Source organism: Haemorhous mexicanus, chromosome Z (assembly GCF_027477595.1).
Source record: "Haemorhous mexicanus isolate bHaeMex1 chromosome Z, bHaeMex1.pri, whole genome shotgun sequence".
In the NCBI taxonomy this organism is placed as follows: Eukaryota; Metazoa; Chordata; class Aves; order Passeriformes; family Fringillidae; genus Haemorhous; species Haemorhous mexicanus.
In genome coordinates, this window is record NC_082381.1 from 86558694 (window position 1) to 86583753 (window position 25060).

The 25060-nt window shown below is 44.6% G+C and overlaps 1 protein-coding gene across 4 annotated transcripts in view; it reads left to right on the forward strand.

Annotated features, from left to right (window-relative positions):
- Nucleotides 1-25060, forward strand: part of SETBP1 (SET binding protein 1) — a 267689-nt gene that overhangs the window by 108318 nt on the left and 134311 nt on the right. For 2 of the 4 annotated variants that reach the window (XM_059836818.1, XM_059836820.1), the window contains one exon: nucleotides 14928-14999. The exons of the other annotated variants lie outside the window; for them this stretch is intronic. In XM_059836818.1, coding sequence (XP_059692801.1) covers nucleotides 14928-14999 — 72 coding nt within the window. The remainder of the gene's footprint in view (nucleotides 1-14927; nucleotides 15000-25060) is intronic. 4 annotated transcript variants of the gene reach the window in all.

Genomic DNA, 25060 nt, shown 5'->3' on the forward strand with positions numbered 1-25060 from the left:
AGAATGGCCTGGGTTGGAAAAGACATTAAAGCTCATCTTGTTTTGAACACCCTGCCATGGGCAGGGACACCTTCCACTGTCCCAGGCTGCTCCAAGCCCCATCCAACCTGGCCTTGGGCACTGCCAGGGATCCAGGGACAGCCACAGCTGCTCTGGAAAACCTGTGCCCGGGCCTCACCACCCCCAAAGTAAAGGTTTGGTTTTTCTTTTTTTTCCAATATCTAATTTTAACCTGCTCTCTTTCTGCTGGAGTGAGCATCTGTGCTGTTCTGACTCTCTTTCTGATGCTGTGATCTGTGGTGTAGCTGGGTTGGCAGTTCTGGGGTCCCTTTCCAAGTGATGAAGAGCAATAGGTAACTCCAGGGAGATGCACTTATATCAGACATCATCTGTGCTTGAAGGAGAGGATTCACAGCAGGAATCCCCAGTGATTTGTTTAGATGAAGTTGTTTGGTTTTCAGACCTCTATTTTTAATGGATGAAACAGAAGACAAGTCCTCCTTTTCCTCCCAGATCTGGAGCTTTCATGAAAATAAAATATCCAGACAGCAACTTTCTTAAATGTGAAGAAAAGCAGGGAGTAAAAAGGTGGCTTGATGTTTCTGACATAGAGACTTTATCAGCTCCATAAATAAAGGACATATGCATGGGATGGCTGACTGCATCTCAGATTGCAATACCAATGTTTTAAAAGCCTGCTGACAGAGCATCTGCTTATTTCATTACTCCTCCAATGTCTTTGCAGGTAAGTCATGCATTATACAGTATCATCTCCAGCAATGCATGAACAGAGGGGACAGAAGGGAAAAATTCTGGATGGCCCATCACTTTCCCTTACCTTTCAGGAGAGTGGAATATAAGGAATTATGTACTCAGTAAACAGGCAGAATTAGCAAAATAAGATCCTCTTTTTGGTGAACTAAGATCTGCAGTTTTTTAAAAGAAAAGACTCTACTTTTGAGTGGTTTTTTGAGTTGTCGGCCAGCACAGCAGAACAAAGATCATTTTCAGTAAACTCCTGCTCAGAAAACATACTGAGGGGATCAGTATTAGTCAGGTGAAAAAGGAAATGTCATGCTTGACTGGAAAACATACAGGGGTGAGTTTCAAGAGCTTATGGTGAGCTATAACACTGCTACACAGTTTTGAGGAGCAAAGGTGCAAATTCAGCCTGGCCCTGACTGTAACCCAATCTGTCCTGTGTTATCACCAGTAGTGTGTCAAAGGGTTAGTGGTCCCACTCCATTAAAACTTCCCTTTGGAAGTAAAATTTGGTCCAGAGTTAGTAAAATGTGACTAATGGGCAAAGAAAAAATATCTCCCCAGACAGATTTTCCAGTCTGCAAATTCATGTGACCCTTGTGTTGTGTCCCACTGCTCCATATCCCAAATGCTTCCTCTGGTTGTTGTTGACTAAAAATATTGGATCTCAGTGCCTTGTTTTTTTAGTAAGAGGTGATTTTCTCAGCCATGAATGCCTGCTTGCCTGCATGGCACTGGCTCAGCTGAGTCTTGGCTCAGCTGAGTCCATAATCCACCATTCCCAAGCCTTTCCTTTCAAATCTGCCTCCCTCCCTGGCCATGTGATTTTGAGACATGAGTCTGCTGTTTATTTGGGTACTTACTGAGTTGTTTACAGGAACAGACCCAATCCAAAAGCAGTTTTGTCACTGGAGGAAGAGCCCGAAAAAGAGGACCCATAGTGCCATGTAACACTGTGGTGGTACATTATGGGTCAAAAAGGTATATTGGCCAATCTACATACACCTTCATATCTGTTGTTGGTGTTTGGTTCTGGTTATTTTTTGGTCAGAGACAGCAAAGAGCTTTGAGACACCAAGATGCTTCTGTAAAATGGGTTTCTGGGCCTCTGTCCATTTGATACCTACAAAAAATTATTTAGAAAATGCTCCTGCATCCAGCAGAGTAATGGATGAAGGTGACAAAGAGACCCATGGAAGCATCTTTCATTTCTGGAGTAAAGGAAAATGTAGGCAGCAAAATAGTTTTAGCTTTATAGGCTTTCCTAATAAGCATCCATCACTGAGGAAATGCCATAAGACATTTTCCACAAGTATTCATTAGCTGTTGGGTTTTTATAAGCTTGGTTAGAATTTGTACACTTTCTCCCACCATTCTGTCATGTTTGCTCTTGACAAATATTCCAGCAAACATGTTTGCATGCAGTTCTGTTTGTGGAGGCTGTAAATACTGGAGAATATTCCTGAATAGTGCCTTTAATATTCCCACTGAAAAACTGCTTCCAGAGATTGTAATGTCCCTCTGTTCAGGAGACAAACACCGCCGTGTCATGCAGACATTTAACAGCCCGTGAACTGGGAAAAGATCAAGAAGAGTTTTTAGAAAAGAATTTCAAACACGTTTTCTTAGGCAAACAGCAATCTGCCAGTAGTTCACAAATCAACACACTGAATATGTCAAATGCCTGTCTGTTCCCATTCCTGGGATTTAAGGTCATGAACAAATTTTGAAAGCAAACCCAAATATTTTATTTGCTATTCTCCTCAGTTTCAATCTGTGGAAGAAAAGAGGTGTTTAAGAAAAAAAATCTAAAAAATTTGTTCCCTTTAAAATAGCTTCCATAGCATAGTTTCTTATTGACTGATCTCTAAATAAGAGACTCTTGCTCTTGACTCCTGTTTAGATGAATTACTTCTAAAGCTTTTCTTTTTGTGACAGCGATGAATTGGTCAATGTTTGTATTAAGCTTTTCTAAGTACACTATTAAATGGGAAAAACTTCAAAAATAAATAGGCTGACTGACTCAATGATAAATTGAAAAGAAGGGAAGGTGTGTATTTTTAGACAGAAGAATCATCATGGAAATTGTCCAATTGCCATGCATTTGGAGAATGGCCATGAGGAAAATGCTTCAAATAGGTACCCGACATTAGCTGCTGTTCAATGAATGAGACAATGTGCTTTGGAAAAAAAAAAACCAAAAAACCAAGAAAAGCATCTCACCAATGCCTATCTTGTCCTAGGGCTTTCCTAGGATCTAAATATTCCTGATAGTGTTGGAAGTAAAATCTTCTTTAAAAATCCTTTAAGTTCTTTAAAAATCCTTTTAAGTTCCTCTTGTCAGCGTGACTGGAAAGGAAGCTTGGATATTTTATCTTAAATGAGAAAAATATATGGGCAATGAAAAATGAAAAGGAAAGGGAAGAATCCTCCTGGACTTCTGCATTGCTTTGCGTTTTTAATAATAAGACCAGGGTCAGCGTTGTTATTAAAAACTGAGTTGAGGACAAATAAAATCCCAATTTTTCCCCTGTTTACACATCAGAGGATCCTAAGTGTGAATGGCTGTTTCAGGAGAGGACAGATGGCGTTTTCATGGTGCTCCTCTAAATGGGTCTTAAGTTCTCTTTGTGGCTGGAAGTCCAGCCCTCTGTTTTTTCAGTCTGACAGACATCAGGGCCTGCTGGCAGCTCCAGGATAAGCTCCTGAAGTTGCCAGGCACATCCCCACATCCATGGAAAACCTTGTGATATTTAGCTGAAGGTGAGGCTAAGGGACTGCAGTGGTTTTGCAGCTCTGGTGCTGCCTGGCTCCAACCCTCAGCAAACCTGCACTTCTCCGAGCTGTGCAAATGAGATAGCAGTATCTGTCTCACAGGGGGTGTTAAGAAGCTTAATTCATTAGTGTTTACAAAGTGTTTCCAGATCCTCAGATGTAAGGCTCTATAAACAGGCAAAGTATTACTAATTGCCAGCTTATACTAAACTGTAAAGTAAAAATAAAGATGGTTGGAGGAAAGAGGTGCTGAATTCTCTGGTAAGCTGAATCAGTCTAGTGGTTGTAGGTTAAACAGTTTAAAGTTTGATTTTACATTACTATCATCTGATAAATCTCCATTCATTTATATTGGTGCAATATTTGACCTCCTGTTTACTTTGGGGAAAATAGGAGTCTACAAGCGGGGCCTCCTATGGTAAAGAATAAATCAAAGGTTTAATTCAAGTAATCACTCCAGAATATGTACCATGAGGTTGCATTGCTTTAAATGGAATGAGTCTTGCTTTACAGAATGTGGCTTCAATTGTGCTGTTCAATTTAAACCAAAATATGTCAGAAAAGCTACCTTTCACCTCTTTATGGCCAAGGAGAACACCATGGTTCCAAAGTTTAGAGCATTTCAAAGCATATGGGTGGATTTTTTTTCTTTGTATGGTTTAGTTTCAAGGGCGTTTTTTGTCCTCTTCATACAGCTCTGGCAGGAAAACCAGACCATTTTATACAGTTCTTCCCACTTTCTGAATTTCCTGCAATGCCACAGCAATATCATGCTTGGGTTCCTACTTAACTTTTTGTTGGCATTTTGGAATGTATCAGGAATAGGAGTAAGTTGGCTAAGTTGTGCTGTTTGTACTTGTAAGTTGTGTTATTTATATGCATTTTTCTGCAAAGCCTGATTTTTTTAGAACCATCCCCTCTAAAAGGTTCCTTCAAAATAATTCACTGTAATGGAAAGAATCTTACTTAGTGCTCTTTCACTCCTTAAGAAACACCACATTTTATGTTTTTCTGCCTCAAACCACACTTTTAAAAAAGTAGTGGATAACCATTTCCCACTTGGCCTCCAAAGGGTGAAATCCTCATCTGGTATAAATTGGCACAGCTCTATTCAAATCAGAGCAGCTACATTAATTCATTCCAGCTGAGGCTCCAGCCCTTAAAATGCCAGCAAGGAGAGCGAGTTTTGCACAGGATGGATTTTTGGGCCGGGTGGAAGGTTTTTCTGTGTAACTTAGCTATGTGCCTAGGCTCAGGGCTGTGGGAAACTGTCTGTTTGACATCTGCAGCATACGCAGCAAATGCTTTGGCAGTTTGAGTTAATGCCTTTTGAATTCACAGGTTGTTTACTTTCAGCTTGAATGTGGATTTGCTTTCAGCCTCAGTGGGAAATCTAACACAAGAAGTAATAGGACAAGCCATCTGTCCAAAAAAGCTATGAGAATTCCTGATTTTGAACCAATAATGGAGATCAGGGACAAGTTCACCCTGTATGTAATCTCTGCCAAATTATTGGCATGCTCCTCATGTTTCCGACCTGGGACCCGATCCCTCTGGTGCAGTGTGAGCACACATAGACTTAGGGGAGGAAACCTGCAAAATGAGCATGGCCAACGTCCCTTTCCAATGGTGGCTCCTACAGGCAAGCATTTTTCCAGCCCTCTCTTCCTCTGCTCTGATTTACAGCCCATTTTGGCAGATCAGCTGTGCACCTGTGAAGCGGCCGCTCCGCCGCCGCTGCGGCCCCTGCTCCTCGGGGAGCAGTAAACAGCACGAGTCAATGGGAACCCCCAACTCCTGCCAACATTTCCTGCAAGTAAATACCAATCCATGTGTTAGTCACAGGCCAGAGAATGGCGTAATAACTGGATTGATTGGGTCACTTTTTCTGAAAAGCTCAGGGGCAGATTTCAGCACTCTTTCAAGAGTCCAGATTTTTTTACTTTAAAGCCAAAAAGCCAAGTCTCTCTCCCACTGTGTAAACTAAGAAGCTGCACAAGAGCCAAGCTTTGGGGGAAAAAAAAAAATCAGCATCCTGCAGCATTCAGCAGGACACAGTGGGCAGATTTTTCTAAGAGCACAGCATGTGACAGGTAATGGAGCTGCTCCCCATTCACAGATGGGGACATGAATGGGAACCTGGGTCTCATACACCTGTCTTGGTCACCCAAAAGAAGTGCCATCCCCTTCAGTGAGAAAATAGCCTGTATGTACTGTGCTGTCTAGAAGGCTGTGTCCTTGTTTCAGAAGTCTCTTTGGTTTAAAATCTTGGTCACAACTTCTCCTCTGACTTTGTTCATTGTTTCTGTTGACCAGGATTAAGTTATCCTTGTTTGGACCAGCTAGAAATATGAGTCTTGGTCTCCAAACCACCTAGGTGAGCTGAAGATCTTTGCTTGAGTATTTAATAAATAATAGGGAAGGCAGAGAAAAAGACAACAAGAAATCATTTGGGAAGAGCATCACCTGGTCTTTAACAACAAAGCCTTCACTGCATTGTGAAATGAATCTATAGGCTTTAAACCTTCATGAGGTGAATGGCTCAGGAGAACAGGGTATCCACCAACATCCTTAGAAGCACACTAGCCTGAGTTCGACCTGCCCTAGACACAGAGCAGCATTAACTCAGATACCGTGGTGCAAATCCAGCCAGAGGTCAAACCCAGCCCTGTTTGGCCAGAGGACTTCATCAAAACAGCCCCGTTCAGCATTCATTCCAACAGCACCAGGCTGATTTGCCTCAGCCACACCTGGATTTCTGAAAACTGGAGGGCACCGGATCATGTTCAGACTGTTTTCTCTCACTCTTCCCTGTCAAATCAGGGCTACCGCAGATTGAGTGGGGAAATAAGAGTCTCTTCAAAGTTTTGGGGTTTTTTTTGGTTTTTCCTTTAGGTTTATTGATTCAATAGTATTTCATGGCTAATAACCACCCTTGACTAACAGGCTCATTTGAACCGGGAATGCCGTGATCTCTTCTGTTATTTAATGGCAGTACAGCCAGTTTACAGATAAGTAGTCTGATTAAGGTGGGAGAACTCAAGGCTTGTAGTCTTTTCTTAGGAAAACTAGCTTATTTTTCTGCTGATTTTTAGGGATCCTTCACTGAAAGTTTTCCACAGATTCACAGAAGGTTTTTTCTTTATTTCGCGTGTACTTGTGCAGCCATGAGAACAAGGACGGCTTGAAATTAAAGTAGCACAGTTCAGCCTTCTTAAATTAAAAACTTTTTTATTAGCTTTTTTTTTTTCTTGGAATCAGAGGCAGATGAGCCAAAATACTGCATTAAAATAAGAAGAAAGCAAGCTGGTTTTGTTGTATTTTTGGCATGGACAATGGCTTTCAGAGATACTGGAAGTCATGCAAGAAGAGTGTGTTATTAAGAGACTTCTAGCCCTGCTCTGAAGATTGAGGGCTTTAGATAAGAGTCTGCATGTGGGGATCTTTATCCAAAACAAACCACCCAAACTTTTGTAGTCACTAATACAGATCTCCTCCTCTGCACCTCTCTGTGCTGCTGCTCACACACACAAGTTCTTCAAGGCATCTTACAAGCTTTTCTTTGCCTGTAACAATTTAATTGCCTCTTGGACAAGATTTTCTCCTCCACGAAGAAAAAGAACGTGATCAAAGTGCCCCGTGCTGCCCAAAGCATTTCCTCTCCTCAGCCTCATTGCACACACCACGACTGTTTTCCTCCCCCTTCTCCTTTGCCACATCTCTGTGTTTTGCATGACTGTTTCCTATTTTTTTTTTTTCCCCTGCCTGGAAAAATCCAACATCTCCTCTCCCTCCCCTGGCAGCGTGGGTGACAGAGACAGAGAAATCAGCCCAGTGTCAGCAAGAGTTTAGCCCCGCAGCTGGGACCTGAACTTTCAGCAGCAGAGCACAGCGCTGGGTCACTGCACTAAAGAAAGCCAGATTGATACAAAGTGCTTGCTCACCCTGGAAAGGGAAGCATCAGAAGCCAGTTGATAAAAATCTTTAGGCACCCTCTATGGTGAGCTTAGGCTGTTTTTCCTGGGAAAATGACCACAGAGTGTATGTTCAGTGTCACGACCCCCAAAGTGATGCAATATTTGGGTGCTCTCTGCACTCAGGGGGTGGTATTGCATTGGGGCAGCATGGATTTTAGAGCTGCTGAAAATGGAAATGGAGAGTGTGGACTCGACATGCTGCACACCGTGTGAGGTTTTCAGCTGTGAAGACCTGAATGATCACGTCTGCCAAGAGTTAATGCGCTCAGAAAAAGGATGCTAAAATATTCCTTCCCACTCCAGTTTGCAACTGAGAACTTGCTAGCCTGTAATATCTTTTATTTATAGCACCTTTTGACTCAAAGGATCTGAAAGTGCCTCTCTCTGGGAGTCACTTCAATGATACCTGCAGGCAGGGGTGTTTCTCTGCAGATGACTCCAGCTGAGGTGTCAGGGCCTTCTTTGTCATGGACACTTGTAAGGAACCCCCTCTGCCTTGCCAAATGCCAGCACTTAGTAATCTAAAGGCTTGAGGGGAGGGCAGAAATCTGCCCTAATAAGCCTCAATAACAGCAAACAGAGAAAACAGACATATAAACCCTACAGGAGAGAGCACTGAGATGGTCACTGACTGGCTTTGGAAGCAGACATTGGCCAGTGCTGGATGATATCCTTATGCAAAGAGCTTGGGACAGTAAAACCACAGCTCAGAAGAGGGCATTTGGTGTCCCTACCTGGATAACACCCCAGCCAACCTAAGCAGATCCAGCTGTGCTGTGATGGCCTGGAGAAACTGGGACCCTATGCAGGGTATGCATCCCAGTGGTGGAGGTGCTCCCAAGGGGACAGGCTGGGTTTAAATCCTCAAACTCACTCATCCCTTAGTGAGCACAGTCATAGCAGTGCCTTCTGCTTATCTTAAGTCCACTCCAGCACCTGCCCACCAGCTGCTCCCCACTCAGCAGCTGGCTGAAAAGGACCAGAGGACCAGAGGACCAGCTCCTCCAGGTGGCTCCTGGCAGCTCGAGAGGTGTCACCCAGCCCTCTGCTCCCCTCCTGTGCTATCCCTGCAGGCCAGGGAGGCAAAAGTCAGGCCCAGATGATGAGTTACAAATCCAGCCCGCAATTTCTTCTTCATCTACAGCCAGGCAAGATGTTGCCAAGACACATTTTAGGCAGCTGCTCAGGACACTGCCGTACCCCGCTGAGCCTGCTGCCTGCCTTCCTCTGCTCTGCCTCTGCAGCCCCATATCAAGCCAGTTGTTTTGCTACTCCCTGAGGTGGCCAGAACATGTTCAACAAGAACCAGCCTTTTTTTTTTTGGCACTTCTGCTGGGTCTCCTGAGGGATTTGCCACCAGGAGGGAATGCCCATCTGCTTCAGCATCCTCTGAGTCCTATGTTTTCTAAGCAGTCCTGATGTTTCTCCTGTGGACAGAGCCATCCAGGCAGTCCCATGAAAACTGCAGGGACACCAGTGGCTGTTTATGGGGCTGCCCCCTACTCTGGGTCTCTAGACAGGTTTTCAGATTAATACACTCATAGTCTCCATGATAAAATCCTCAGCACATCTCTCCTCCCTCCATGTCCTTCCCAAGCCATCCCCAGAATCAGCATTGTAATATTTTTTTCTCTAAATCTCTTCCCTCCAGGCACCAGACAAGGTGTATTTGATAGCACTTTATCTCTGTCATGCATATGTCAGTGTCTGAAACTCTGGTTTAATAGGAGTCACATCAGTGGATGGAAGTTGGCTCTCTCAGGTCCTGTCCACAGAGAACATGCATTTTGCCTCGTTCTCTACCTTCCAACAAAAATTGACTCCTCCCTCCTTTGAGGAGGGGGTTGGGGTTAGCACATCTTGGCAGCCCACTGGCTGTGTTGCCTGCTTTTAGGGCATCTCTCACTCTTACTCCGCCTCAGAGAAAAGAATATTCTTCTTGTGTGTACATATGAGGTTTTTTTATTTTCTTGTTCTTGGTCCATTGAGTATTACATCATGTATTGCTTCCTTCAGTGCCTCTTCCACACGTGCTGCTTCAGAATTGGGGGTGGGAACGGGAGGAGTTCCCCCTAGAATCACGGAATCATAGAAGATTCAGAGGTGGTAGGGATTCCCAAGGGTTATAGAGTCCAGCTCCAAGAATCCACCATGTACCTGAGAGTGTTGTCCAAATGCTCTGGCAGCCTTGATGTCTTGAGTGCCCTAGGGTGCCTGACCATCCCCTGGGGAAGAAAACCTTCTCCTAATATCCATCCTGTACCATTCCTGACACAGCTTCAGGCTGCTCCCTCGGGTCCTGTCACCAGAGGGAAGGTGGCAAGCTATGGAGAAGCCCTGTCTCTATGGGAAAGCTAACAGGGAAATAGGAGAGGGGAGAAAAAAAAAAACACCAAAAAAAAAAAAAAAAAACCCCAAAAAAGCTCAAGAGGAAAAAAAAAAGAATAAATATTTGGGAGGAGGGCGTTTAAGAGGAGAGAAAATCAAATCGAAGCTGGTGCCAGGCTGGAACCAGCAGCTGGTTGCCAGCACAGCAGGCTGAGAAATTGTTGGTGGAAGCACTCAGTGCCATGTTTGGGTTGCTTAAAAAAATACAGTGTGTCTCTCCCTTGTGATCCTGCCTCTGCTTTCCTCCCTGCCCCACAAGCGGGAGGAGGAGGAGGGACTCGGCTGCCCAGCTCAGGCTTGCGCTCGCAGCAACGCCGAGGGATGCAGAGCACCTCCTGCCCTGCCACACCTGTGTGTGTGTGCGCACACCTGAGCGCTCCGAGCTGGACCGGGCACCCTGCGGGTGCTCTCCCCGCTCCGGGGAGATGCCCGGGCATCGGCAAGCTTGGCACGATCCTTGCTGCAGACGAGAGGGAAGGAGGTGGGAGGGCTGGGGATGGATGAGAAAGGCAGGGTGGAAGGTTGCAACGCTTGGCTGGAAAAATTTAGAGGAGTACAAAAGGGAGCGCGATGAAAAGGGGGCAGGAGGCTGCGAGCCGGCTGCCGTGGAGGTGGAAGGAGATTTATGTTGGCCGAGGGGCTGGGCTGGGGGGGCGTGGGGTGCTGCGGCCAGCCTGACGGGGCTTTATTTCCCTCCTTTCTTTCCGCCTCCCTCCGCTGGGCGCTCGGAGGAGGAGGCGAGACAAAAAGCTGAACCGGTGCCAAGAAGGAGCTGCAGCGGCTCGAAAATGGCACTCTGCGCCACACTAATATTTCGAAGCCGGGCTGTGCTGGAGAGCAGGGAAACGTGTCGGGAATGAGAATGGCCGAGACCGTGGGGTTGCTGGCCGGGCTTAGGAGGGTCCTCCCTCCTCCCTGCTCCCCTTCGCCTTTTAAATGTGACCCTTTTCTCCCCCAGCTCCCCCCCCCACCCACTCTGGTATTTAGGAGCTCTGAGAAAGGGAGGGGATCTTTGCTGGGGACTTGGAGTGTAAAGGGTCTCATCCCCTTCTTCCATCTCCGTATCGGGCAGGGATTTCTATTTTTTTATATTTTTCCGCCCCTGTAAGGAGGAAAAGACTCTCGGGGAGTTTTCTTACTGTTTTCCTGTCGCCCTTCCCCTCCTAGTCGCTGTCCTCCTCCTCCTCCTCATTGTACCCATCAGGCTGCTGTTACGGGTCTGTATGTCGATGCAAGGTTACTTGTAGGACACAGGAGTCTCTGCTGCAAGGTGCAGCGTCGCCTGCGTCGGTGTTTCCCTCCGTTTCTCATTTGCTGGGAGATGAGGCAACTTCCAAGCGGCTCCGCGGCTCAGCTCAGCTCCTGGTTGATGCAGTGGCGCTGTTTGGGCTGCAAAAAGCCCCTTCCTGCAAAAACCTGCCTGGATAAAACAAACAAATAAACAAACAAATAAGCATGCATGGCTGAAACTGCAGCATTTTGCAATGTTGGTTGATTTCCAAGAAACGGGATGGAGTTTTTGTGGTGATTTCTGTCTGAAAGGGAAGGTTTTGCCCTGTGCTCATCCCCTTGCTCTTCCATTCACAGGCAAGGAAAAAAACCAAACCACCTCTTTTTTAAATAGGGTTTTGATTTTTTTTTTTTAATTTTATCATTTAAAAAATTATAACCTTGTAGTAGTTCAGTAGTTGAAGTTAAATCCAAAAATATTACTCCCCCCCCATTCCCACCCCCTTCCTGCCGCACAGGTGATCCTTTTGGGATCATTCTGGAATTTATATTTAAAGTTTTTGGTCGTCATCACAGAAACTAGGGGCTGGAGAAAGGGAAAACCCCAGTCTCTGGTTTTGAAAACAGGTCTAGATACTGTTAGAACAGCAGTTTTAGCCCTCACATAGTCAGCAGGTCAAGTTCAAGGAGACCTTTCTAAAGCACGGGCAGAGCCTCATTAGCTTGCTGCATCTCAGAAGCTTGTGGATTATTGGGTTGTTAGCTTGGCCCATTTTGTAGTCTCAGGCATGGGATGATCCCTGTGACCTCTTTCTCACCTGAAAACCATGCCCTAGCACACCTTCAAACCACTTCAAACCTCACCTTTGGTCTCAGACACGTAGGCCTGGTTTGGGAGCACCTACCCCTGCCCAGGAAGGGCTTTTGGAAATGCTGTTATAAGTAGGGGGGAGTTCAGGCAGACTTAAAGGTGTTGTCTAGCATGCTCTGCTCACCCTCTTCTCACAGCTCCTCACAGATCAATAGTCCTTCCTTTGTGGAGGATCAAATTCTCCATCCCAAATTAATGCTGCTGGGAGTGGCACTCATTTCTAAGTTGATGCCAGCAGATTTTGTATGGAGTAGGAGGAACAAAGCAGCTGATCCCTTGCTCTTCCTCACCTCTCAGCTGTGCTTTGTACCCTGTATTTGCTGCAGTTCAACTCGGGCTTGTGCAAAGAAGGTGCTGCCATTCCTTCTCCTCTTTCCTTTTGTTGTGACTTCAGGGTGTGCAGGGCTTGGCCCAGGAAACCTTGGTTTTTTCACCATGGAAATATCAACAAGAGGGCTGGCCAAAGAACCTGGAGTGTGTTCTTGTACCTTCCACCCAGTCCTACCAGTTTTCTCTGAATAAAGGACATGCTTAAAACACATGGGTTTTCTCTAAACACGTGTGCACGCTGTTTGGTTTTCAGTTGTCCCTTTGGATGTCATGAGTTAAGCTGTTGGAAATACCTTCCCCACCCAGGGCACACACCATGCAGCCCTTGCATGAATTTCATTGAATCACCCAATCCTTGGATGGTTTGGGTTGGAATGAACCTTAAAGCTGATGCAGTTCCACCCCCTGCCATGGGCAGGGACACCTTCTAATACACCAGGTTGCTCCAAGCCTTGTCCAGCCTTGGACACTTCCAGGGATCCAGGGACAGCCACAGCTTTTCTGGACGAACTTTACCAGGGCCTCCCCACACTCACAGCCAGGAATTCCTTCCCAATATCCCATCCATCTCTGCCCTCTGGCAATGTGAAGCCATTCCCCCTTGTCCTGTCCCTTCATGTCCTTGTCACAAGTTCCTATCCAGCTGTCCTGGAGCCCTTTTAGGTGTGGGCAGATGCTCAAGATCTCCCTGGAATCCTCCCTCCTCCAGACTGAACAATTACAATTCTTCAGCCCTTACCTGTAGGTGTGATGTTCCAGAATTTTCCAGATGTTCTTGCTGACGCTTTTGGCTGCAGCTGCACCTGCTCCTCTGGGCAGAACCTCCTCTTTTTAACCTGAGATCTCTGAGGATGGGAATCTCAGGGGTGATCTGTGGGATTCTAACCTGCAAGAGAGAGTGGTGGTTAAAGCCTATCAACATGACCTGAGGAGACCCTGGTTCTTGTCCTGACCCACCATGCACTGTACAGACCAGTGCTCGTGCCTTTAGATCTGGAGCCAGCTTGTGTTTACTACTGACTTAAACTTCTTCACTGTTCAAATACTTCAGTTATCAAATAAAAATTCCCAACAGATTTATAGAGAGGATCCCAAAGACATGGACAAGTATTAATGTGGAGTGACAGCACCCGTGTATGCGCAGCAGCAAAATAGTGTTTGTTATTCAAGGAGAACTGGGAGCAACAAATTAAGATATCTTCACAAACCTTGTTGTTTCAGTAGGCAGACATCTTTCATTTCTTAAAATCTTAACCATAGGGGAGCTTGTGGAATGCATCTTGTCCCTCTTGGAGAAAAAATAATACTCTTGTTCTTTCCAAATGGTCAAGTCAGCCATCTGGGCAGCTTGGTCATGCTTCCCAAGGAAGGAAGGCTTTGACAAGGCAGCTGGAGGTTTTTTGTCTTCATTTCTTTCTGTCTAAAAGAAGTGTCTTTGGATATCTTCTCCAGAAACATGATGTCTAATGTGTCTCAAGTTGCTTCCTTCAAATCCTTCATCCTTTTAGCACTTCTTAATGAGAAACACTTTCTACTTGGAGATGTTATGAGGTGACTTGTGTCTGGAAGGGTCAGTCTAAAGGGCTCTTCTGAGGCCATCTTCCACTCCTTCTCCCTACACTTTCCCCACTCCCAGTGTTTTTTTTGGGTTTTTTTTTGTTGTTTTTTTTTTTTTTTTTTTGTACCTGTAACCTTACATTTCTGTAATCTAAATGTGCAAATGCTTTGCAGTCACGGTCCAGTGGCTGGGTTAATCTCAGACCCTTGGAGTGGCAGATGGCTGATTTGTTGCTGATCCCAGTTATAGACAATTGTGTCACCTATTATCTTTGCACAGACTGATGCTTAAAAGAATGCCTTTGGCAAAATCAGTGAAAAGCAAAGAAAAGCAAAGCAAACACTCTGATCTGCATCACCACAGGTGAAAATGTGAAATATTTCACCTTTGTGTGAAGGGCTGGAGAGGTGGACAAAGAGGAGAGGAGGAGGGCGGGCAGGAAGGGGAGAGGAAGACCTCATTTTCATACCAGAAGTACCAAAGCACAGTGCAGAGCAGGTTTGCTGTAGTCATGCTGTAGAATCACGAGCACTTACTCTGTTTTACATGGTTTTGCAATGTGGTAATCCTTGGCTTCAGCTCCCTGCTTTAACTCTTATACAAACCAGGCGGGTTGGCTTCTTGTGACACCTCCCTGCTCTCTTCCCAAGCTTCTCTAGCACAGGTTGTCAGAGGAACCCACGGCATCACTCCCTGAGACCAGGGCTCATCGTGTGCCCCACAGCTGCTGGGGAAGGCTGTGGTGGCTCTGTCATGCCACCATGCTCACAAGGGACACTTGGGAGGGGAAGTTTACACATCTGTGTGGGTTGAGGGGAAGCTTGGGGGGCCTTACAGAACAGTGCAGGACCGAGGGGGGACCCCACCACTGAGTGCTCACGGGGCCCCAGCTGGCAAGCAGTGGTAGTGGTCACACTGAAACGTGAGGAAATCAAAAGGGCAGAGCAAAACTCTGGATGTTTGTGACCGTTTTCTACACAGTCATCCCTACAATCAAGGTTTTCTTTCTTTCTCTTTGCTTTGGGAAACACCACAGAGTCAGATGAAGAATTTGGGAAGAGAGTGTGGGTTCCCTGTGCAGAGTCCAGTGACGAAATCTGTGAACAAGGTAAGAACAAGGGGACATGGCTGTGATGGTTTTTTTTTATCCTTTCCTCTTTCCTAACACAATTTTGCAATGTTTGACACAAAATTTAGCTATTTGTACCACAGAAACTGATAGTCCAAGCACCAAGCAAATGAGTCTAAAACGTTGATTTGGGTTTCTTTTAAGGCATGCCATTATGATGGTTTGGGTTTTAGAGCAGTTTGTATCATATCCAAATGATCTATGTGTGAATAATTGTTACCAACCTCCTGACACCAGGACCTAATTAGGAAGTAAGAGCCTTAAATAGGCCATTTGCTATGAGCTTCCATATGTCTCCTTGCACAATTTATTTGCTCCACTCCATTGAGGTATAATGAGAATGAAACTCTTAGAACTGCTTTTGACTCTTAGAACTGCTTTTGACTGCTTTTGACTCTTCTCTTCATCTCCTATGCAGTTATAGCCCCTATTAAGATAATATCTGTTTCCCTGTTTCCGGAAAGAAAAAGCTGTGGTACTTTCAGTCCAGATTGCCCAAGCTTCTCTGTTTCCAAGGTTTCAATGGAAATGGAGTAAAAAAATGCCAAAAAAAAAAAAAAAAAAAAAGCAGACTAAGAAAAATGGAATGCCATCAAAGAAAGCAGAAAGGTCAGGACAGGATGATCTTGAGGGAATACTTCCTATCCTATCTGCCTCACAACCCTGCTGAAAGCTGGTGCTGTTGTATTTCAGTTAACCTGTAGATGCAAAGGAAGGATGTATATGGATAGAAGCAATCTGAGGAGATTTTCATTGGTTTTGATCGGCTAGGATGTGAGGAAGGGAGAAAGGTTGGTGCAAGGTGGCTTGGATTTTTTTTCTTAGTTTTGAATATTTATCTCAGTCTGAACCAACCCTGAGACTCCTTGTTCATGTTTAAATACATGGTATGCTCTTCAAGTGTACTTTCAGAATATATCCTTTATTTCCAAACACCTCTTGCATGCATGACTTCATCTTACACTTCACATGTCCCACTTGATTCTTTTGCTCCCATCATTCTGAAATCAGAAAAATTTAAATGTATGATTAAGTGTCATTTTCTATCAGGATTAACTTTAATAAATTCTTAAGGCTTGGGGTTTTTTTTTTCACTCCCAAATCTGGATCTTGTTTAGTTTTCCAGAGAAAGACAACTCACTTGCAACAATTTTGTTTATGATAATTTACTTGCATGTTCCCTTCCAGGAATTGTCATTGCCTTCCAGAAGGGAGGTTAGTGCTAGTCCCCTTGCAGTGATAATTATAATCAGACCTGTCAGCCTTCACACAGTCTACACTTATCACTTGCATTTAGAAGGATTTTTCCTGAAGCCTATTACCAGTTCTGCTTCTTAGGGAAAAACAGTCATGATTTTTTCTCCTAATCTTTGATGGCTCTCAGCTTTGAAAGCATGGAGAGGAGCAAAACGACTGCCAGGTGCAGTTAAAGAAACTGTCTGTTGGTCCTGGTGTGGAGCTCTGGAAAGCCAGAGAGTGGGCGGATAATCTGGGAAATGCTGAGGGGTTTAATTTGTTTGTGACAACTCTTCAGGTGTGCTGTAAACACAAAACAGTTCCCCAAGGGTGTTGTTCACAGGACCTCTGCAGAGCCGCTGGACACGGGCTTCAGGTGGCAGGTGGCTCTTGGCAGTGGTGCCCTCTGTCCCTGCGGTTCTGGGCAGTGATCCCTGCCTGTGCTGAGAGAATTGGAAGCAGGATGGCCAGAGAAGTGGCTGCAGTTGCTGCTGGAGGCAATGACTGGCATCACATGGACCAGTTGCCACCAGTGCAATGGTGACCAGCTGGGCCAAGTGATGGTGTTGAGTGGGATGTGGTTCAGTGTTTTTATTCATCCCAGCATGCTTGAAAATTGTGTCCCCCCTAGTGTTATTCCCTGGGAAACACATTAACCCATTTATTAGATTTTCCCCTATTTTCACTCCATTGTTGCTATTGATGTGCTGCTAACCCCCCTTTTTTCACCTTTCTGGTTTTTACTAGCATGAAGACAAAAAGATGCAAGTTTTACCAAATCCATTTGACTAAATGAGTTACCTATCTTTAAGTCCTTCCTCTGTTATTACCATGCTTTTTGTAATTTATTCAGAGATTTAGGCTCCCTTGATTTTGGCACAATCTGAGGACGGTCAGCACTTTATAACTTTTTTAGCAAAGAGATGGTGGAAGATTGGGAAATCTTATGTTATGTGCAGTTTTATATTTACAGTGCACAGGGATATGATTTGCCTTTGTTTTATTTAAATTCACTGGGAACTAGAGGTTTATTTATCAGGTGTCATTCCCTGAAGGATGAATAATGCCATAAAGAGAAGACTTCATCTATTATACAAACAGATTCGAAGGCTTTGCTATTACATTCCTCTGCCCGTTGAATGGAGTAAAAATGCCTTTGGCTGAACAGAGACAGAGTGATACTTAGCAGTAGCATCTTATGACCTTTTGATCAGCTGAGATCTCAAGCCATATTAGTGGACAGATTATGATGTGATGGAAAGAAGGCCAGGAATAGCCTTTTCATCATGAGATCTTTTCTGTGAATATCCTTCTTGGGTGTATTCAGGTGGTTAATCACTGGGGCAGTCATTTGGAAGCAGGGGAGTGAAATGCTGGTATAGACAATCCAAATACGCTCAGGTTTGCCAAATGCAGCAGGATATTAGAGCTAATAGTTTCTTCCTAATATTCTCCTACCCTCCTTTTTCTGTCAGGGCTGTGGGTGACCTTGTGATTTTTTTTTTCCATCTGTAATAACCACATTTTGGCAGAAAGAGCAACACAAAATGAACCTTGAGTCCTTGGACCACAGGGGAGCTGCAGTTGCCGAATCAAAGGAATGCACATGGTGAATATGGATATAAGACTGTGAAGGGAAACTCACACGAAAATGTCTCTGTCATTTTTGAGATAATAACAGTAGTGCTTGAATCTATTTCAGCCCTCCCAAGGAAAAAAGAAATAATACAGGTTTCAAAAAATGCACAGCCCTGATAGTATTTCTCATTTTACAGGGCCAACCAGAGCAAAGAATGACTTTTACTTTCTCTTACCTGCCTGTGCAGAATTACTCCTCAGACTTGGCTCTAGCTTTGAATTAGCCTCCTTTTCACCTTAATGGCCAAGAGGAATATGCAGCCTCCTTAAAAATCAAACAGAAAAAAATCCCTTGTTCACTGCTGACTCTGCACATCAATAGCAGTTGTGCCAAAGCTTGACCCAGGTGCTGTGGTCACTTTAGGAAGGAAAAGGGGCAAGACACGTGGGTGTGGAATGCCTCTGGGCCTGTCTGAGCATGATTATATGCCCAGGAAGCCCATGCTGGTCATGGGCTATGCAGCATCATCCTGTACATTGCTAGCACAGGGGTGTCCGAGCTGCACGTGTTTTTCCCCTCCTGAAGCCAAACAAGATGCTCATTTCAGGAAGAAGGGCTGGCAGTGTGACAATCCCAAACCATCAGTGTAGTGGGGATGATGATGCACCAGGCGTGGAGAACAATAGCTATCACAGAGTAGTGGAAACTCTTTGAAAATAAGCAGGTTATGGAGGTGGGAGAAGCTCACAGCAGGACACTGTCTCCTCTCATCTCCCCCAGCTTCTACAATCAGGTGCCTGCTGGGCTTCCCACTCCTCCTGCCTTTTGTACTAGATGACAGGATCATAAGGCATTTGATTCTGCTGGCATGAAGGAATCTGCCATCCTCCTGGCATGAAGGAATCTGCCATCCTCCTGGCATGAAGGAATCTGCCATCCTCCTGGCATTATTGCTTCCTGAGTCAGGGAGCCATTGTGAAACATCGAGGCTGTGAGCCTACATGGTGCTTTTTAGCTGCTTCTTCCAGGGCCACAAAGGTGTCCAAAGGGGAGCTGAGAGGTGACACCAACTCCTGACACAGGTCTGCACCTTCTTTTCCTTGCTAAAAACAGGCAAAACTGCAAAAGGTGGATGACAGCCTTGGTTCTGTCCACAGAGGAAGTGCCACTGCTGAGGTTCAGCCAGCCCACCAGGATAAGGAGCTCCCTCCCAAGCTCTGTCTGCAAAGATTAAGTAGGTTGCTGCACAGGTGATTCTTAGAAGCATCATGAGCTAAACTATTCAAAGGGGTGAGTTCCTCTGAACAGTTGTTATAAGAGTTTCTGATGGCAGCTTTGAAACTTTTCCCCTGGGAAGGCTTTGTGGTGTGTGTGGTGGAGAGAGTGTAGTCATGAACTATTTCCTCTGCCTCCATGCTCTGCCTTGATTCCCTGTGGGATGCAGGAGGGTGCCAAGATTTGGGTGAGATAGTGCCAAGATCTTCCCTTTTGGTTTGGGATTGCATTAATCCTGCTCTACTTTCTGCCAGATGGCCTTGCCTTGATAAAATCAATTCTCAAAGTAAAAGAACTTGCATTCATCTTCTTGTAGCTCAGAGAAATCCATGAAAACAGAAGTGCTCTGCCTTTTGCAGGTCAGGACAGAAAGTTGCTATGGGACATCTAACAGTATCCCAGTTTCCATGATTTAACCCCAACAGGCCCCTCATAGTCCCTCATTCACTCAGATTCACCAGCAGGATCAGAGAGAGAACTGGAAGGGTAAAAGCTGTAAAACTCATGGGTTGAGATAAAGACAGTTTAATAGGGGAAATAAAAGCCTTGCACACCAGCAGAGCAAAAAGGGGAATTAATTCCCTGCTTTCCAGGGGCAGACGGGTGTTCAGCCACCTCCAGAGAGCTGGAACCCACCACATGTAACAGTGGCTTGGGAAAACACTCACCATCACTCCAAACATTCCCCCTTTCTTCCTCCTTCCCCCACTTCATACACTGAGCATGATGTCACACAGTCTGGAACATCCCTTTGGTCACTTGGGGTCACCTGTCCTGGCTGTGTCTCCTCCTAAACTCTCAGCCACCCCCATCCCCTCCCCAGGCTGGCAGTGCAAAAAGCAGCAGAGGCCTTGGCTCTGTGCAAGCTCTGCTCAGCAATAACAAAAACATCCCTGTGTCATCCACCCTGTGTTCAGCACAAACCCAAAACACAGCCCTGTAACAGCCCCTGGGAAGAAAATGAGCCCTGCCCCAGAGGAAACCAGCACACCAATGCAGCAGAGTTAAGAGTTTATGGCAAGTACTTGGGCTGGGATGCTTTTCTGGGGGGAAGGAATTTAAAGTAGCAAACTTTGAAAATATAGTATCAGGCAGATGTCAGTGATGTGCAGGGGGATAAGGAGGACAGTGATTTGTTTATGAAGTTCATCTGTCCAGGCATAACAATTTTTTCACTTTAAACACACCACATCTGGTTCCTTGCAAAGATTCTTAGATTGCAGACAGCAGTAAACACACGTCCTATTGAGTAAGAATGATTTCATGAACCAGCAGAAGGTTTATTGTCATAACCAAATTTACAGCCATACAATTCCCTTTTTCTGGCTGGGAAGAAGTAATCTTGATCTGGAAAAGAAATATGTCATAACAATAACTTAAGCAAGTTAAACAGTATCTGGGGACGTTCATGGGAATGTCACTGGGTGTACTCAAAGTATTAAACCAGTTCTCAGCACACTTTTGGTCCAACTAGCAAGCTCCTAAATCATCCTTAAGCATGGATCAGGGTTCATCCCTGTGAGCTGTTTGCATTTAGCTGCCGGGCTAGGAAAGTTAGGGCACGGTTGTGAGCAGAGGTACAAACCTCTCTGTGCCAGTTGGCCTCCACGCCTGGGAGTATTTCTGGGCACATTTAATTACTGCTGGCTGAAGAGGCTCAGGCCCAACTGAGAAACTGGACTCCTTCACTCCAAACTCCATTTGTCAGCAGTGGGAGAGGGGAGCCACCAGCAGAAGCTGATTCAGCCTCCCTTGATCCTGACCTGCCCAAATTGTAGACAGTTGCTAAGGCAGCTAAGCCTGCAGGGTTTCACATGCTGATAGCAGAGGAAAGGCCGTATTATCCCCCAAAAGGCAATGTATAGTACATTTCCTGCATATTTACTAGTCACCTCCCCAGTCTCTTCAAGCACATATAAAAAGATTATTAAGTTATTGAGGTGCTCTTTCTTGCAACAGGGAATGTCACCCATTATTTTTAATTTTTTTCTCTCTTACCATGAGGGGGTTCCTTTTTCAATAAGTTTCAGCCATAAGATAGGTGTTCTGTATAATTTGCTTTCAACAGTTTGATAGTTAAATGTGTCCCTAGGAGACAATTATAGACTTATACATAATAAAGAAGCTCATGGAAGGATAGAGCATTATGCCTTACAAATGTATGTAAACCCTGTGTTTAATAAAGAAAATTTTATTTTGAGTTCACCCTATCAAAATTTATTTACACACATATATAGATACAGGTATCTATTTTTTTCTCACTGAGTTAAAAACCTCATTGAAAAGAAATAACTCTGGTTCAGCTCCGGCAACCACATTATAAAGCTTCATTATCTTTTCTTTCATTGAAATCTTCTCATGCACAAGGTGATCTAATTTAATACTTGTTTAAACATATAAAACAAAACATTTTCCCTTCAAGAATACCTCAAGTGTTTGGTCACAGTGGGGATGAAACTATTGATTGTATTTGGCACATATTTGGAAACATGACCTTAATCTGCAGGTTTCAGGAGGAAAAGGTATTTTCCCCAGGAATGGCAGTAAGTCAGATAAGTAAATTATGCTTTTGACATGCTAAAGATGTTCCATTTTAGACAAAGGAAGTGATATCCTAGTTGTGTCACTGAAACTCAATGTCCTGTGTTGCTTGTTAACAGCTGCACATTTGTTGTTTCAGCGTCCCAGTTTGCTCTCAAGTATAAATGAACTGCTACATGCCAAATAATCAATAGTTCTGCCAGCTCTGGAAATATAATATTGCTATTAATATTGATCCACACAACAGAAATCAAGGCATCACATTTTGCAGGCATTACTTGCCAGCACCCTGTGTTTTACCTGCAGAGTAACCACTTGAAAATCGCTATTCCCCAGGGAATAATGTTTTATGCTCACCCTCATTCCCTGTCTCATAACAAACACAAATATAAACACAGGGGGATCAGGGCACAGGTAACCAGCAGATAGGGTGCATATATATATATTTATTTATTTCAGCCTTCTGTGGTTTCTCAGTGCAGCAAACCAGATGCAAAGAGCACCAGTGAAAACAATCTGCATCAACCTTAGTGCCCATCTCTAAAATCAGTGTCCTGGACCTTAGAACCCTTTATAGTGCCTAAAAGGGATTCTGAGAGCTGGAGAGGGACTTTGGACAAGGGCCTGGAGGGACAGGACACAGGGAATGGCTTCCACTGCCAGAGGGCAGGGACAGATGGGATATTGGGAAGGAATTCTTGGCTTTGAGGGTGGTGAGGCCCCGGCAGAGGGTGCCCAGAGCAGCTGTGGCTGCCCCATCCCTGGAAGTGTTCCCAGGTTGGACGAGGCTTAGAGCACCCTGGTCTAGTGGGAGGTGAGCCTGCCTGTGTCAGGGGGGCTGGACTAAATGATCTTTACAGTCCCTTTGAACTCAAACCATTCAGTGGTGCTTTGGGAAGGGTGAGATGGTCCATGGATGGCTGACCTGATCCCTCTCCATGCACTGGGAGCAACATCAGTAGTGAAAGCTCCTACGGTTTTCTTGCAGAGGTGATTTCAGATTCAGGTCCTCAGGTGGGGAAAAAAGGTCCTGCAACTTTGAGTATTGCTGGCAATACCAAGATCATCTGTTCCTTGTTCTCCTGTCCCCTCCGAGCTGCCAGGTTGCCTTGGGAGAGAGAAAAAGTGGTGCTCCCCATTCTCACATGTGTGTTCACACACACCTCTGTGAGTTTGGCGGGTTTTGTCATATCTCTAATGACTTTGCAATGAAGCTGTGAATGAAAGTTTGGCAGACTGGTTTTACAATTGTCAGCCTTCCCAGAAGCAGCCCAGAATTTCATTAACTGAGGTATAGGCATGATTTCTTATAAGCTCTTTTCAGATTTTACTAGATCCAGATAAATTAAGTCAGTATTTTATCTTTGTGTCACCAAAATTAGTTGTCACTGATGTCTTCATAAAGGAATGCTGTAGTTCTGGCCCCTCATGTTTGAGCAGCAGCTGCATTAGATGATGCTCCCATTTTTTAATAAGTGCCTGTCGTTCAATAAGAATGGTGGGAAATAAGAAATACGGTTATGAGTAAAGCATAAACTTGGTCAGGATAAGTGGGTGAAGTAGGAAATTTGAGAGGGAATGGTCACACCATGTCACCATGGCTGGGTAAAGGTGCAGGATGTTGGTGGAAGTGTAGAAGCAGGAGCCAGATGGCTGGAAGCAGTCCATGAGAAGCCCTGACAGGGTAAGGGAGGAAAGAAGAAACCTTTCTTTTCATACGACTTAGGAAGAGGGCATCAGAAGAAATTGTACCCTCTGCAATGCCTTGCTCCTCTCCTTGAGATGGTGGCCTGATCATGATTCAGTGTCATCATGACCCTCTGTGCTACCAGCTCAGTTCTCTCTCCTAGGTGACCTTTATCCACATCGTCCCCTGGCTCACCGGGAGCAAATTTATCAGCCTTATCCTTCATCAGAGAACTTCAGCTTATCTCCTGCATGAAAAGCCATTTAGCACCTGTGAGATGAAGCTCAAGACAACATCTTGGGAAGTCTACATGAGGAATGAGATTTGTATTATCTCTTACTGGGAGCAATCAAGGTCAGGATTGAAGAGCAGTCAGAGTTGCAGGGAAAATGAATGCAAGGCTCTTTATCTATTGGCAATTCCTAAGACCCGACTTCATATCAAAGATTACATTTCTGCACTCTTTCTGAGGCAAGAAACTAAAACTCAGGCACTCAGCCAGGAGCAGGAATGACTTAGGGTTGCTTCCTTGGAAGAACATGGAGGAAGGGCTGAAGTTGTCATCAGCTGTAGCTGTGTAGTGCCAGCAAAAAGAGATGGTGCCATGATTGCGAGCTTTCAAAACATTTCTCCCCCCACCACTATCACTTCTTCTCTGTACAGCCTCAGCAGCTTACTTCAGCTATGACTGAAACCACAAGTTAAGTTATTATATTTTTTGCTCCCACTGGATGGTGGTTGTATGTCCATTTCTTCCCTTATCTCTTCTTTAAGGTAAAATGGCCCAAAATGCCATCATTGAAGTTCAGAGGTCATCGGTGACTTTAAAAACCTCTCTGATCGCCTTGGATCAAGCCCAAATTAAATAAAAAATCCATGAGAGAGTCAAGGGGTCAAGATACCAAAATAACGTGTCCAAGGCAAGCAGCTTGCTGGTTTCAGAGTGTTTCTGGCAGCCATCTGCTTGTTTGAATTTGAGGATGTGACGCTTTTAGAAGTCAGAGAAAAAAACACAGACTCAGACCCACAGTCTTCAGATATTTTACTTGATAGCAGGATTCTCTTTCTTGTGCCTGTTTTCTTGCAGCCTCAAGAATGTCCTGTTTTGCAATCATACTGTCAGCAGGTGTCTGTAGTGCTGATATACCAGGATGTGTAATTATCCAACTAAAAAAAGTAAAAGTCCTTCTGAAGCCTTCAAACATTTTTTCTTCACTCCTCTTCATGAATGAACAGCAGAATGGGCTGTGTTATTAAAACTCAATAGTCTGTCATTTATTTACATGGTTAATGATTGTCCCTTTTAGCTAAAAAGATACAGTTTTTATCATTCTACTCCTATTTCAAGTCTGTGGTCTCAGCCTTGTCCTGTGTAACAAAGAAAATGATCCTTTTATGGATGGTGTTAACTGAGACACCAGTGACAAAACCACATTTAAGAGCTAAATTCCCCTTTTATTCTCAAAGGTGATCAGGATCAAAGCACCAAGAGTCCAAAGCTGAAGAGAGAAACTTGAACTCCTGGTGTATCCTTCCTGTGAACAAATAAAGACATTATAGGTTCCTCGTGCCAGTGTGACCCTTTTAATCAGCAATATGGCAGTAGCAGTTATGAAGATGATATTGTGGCAGTCCATAAAATCACTGTCATGGCCAGAGCATCATAAAGCAAATGTATTATTGTTCTTGGCCCCAAGTATGTGTGACAATAAAAGGTGAAGA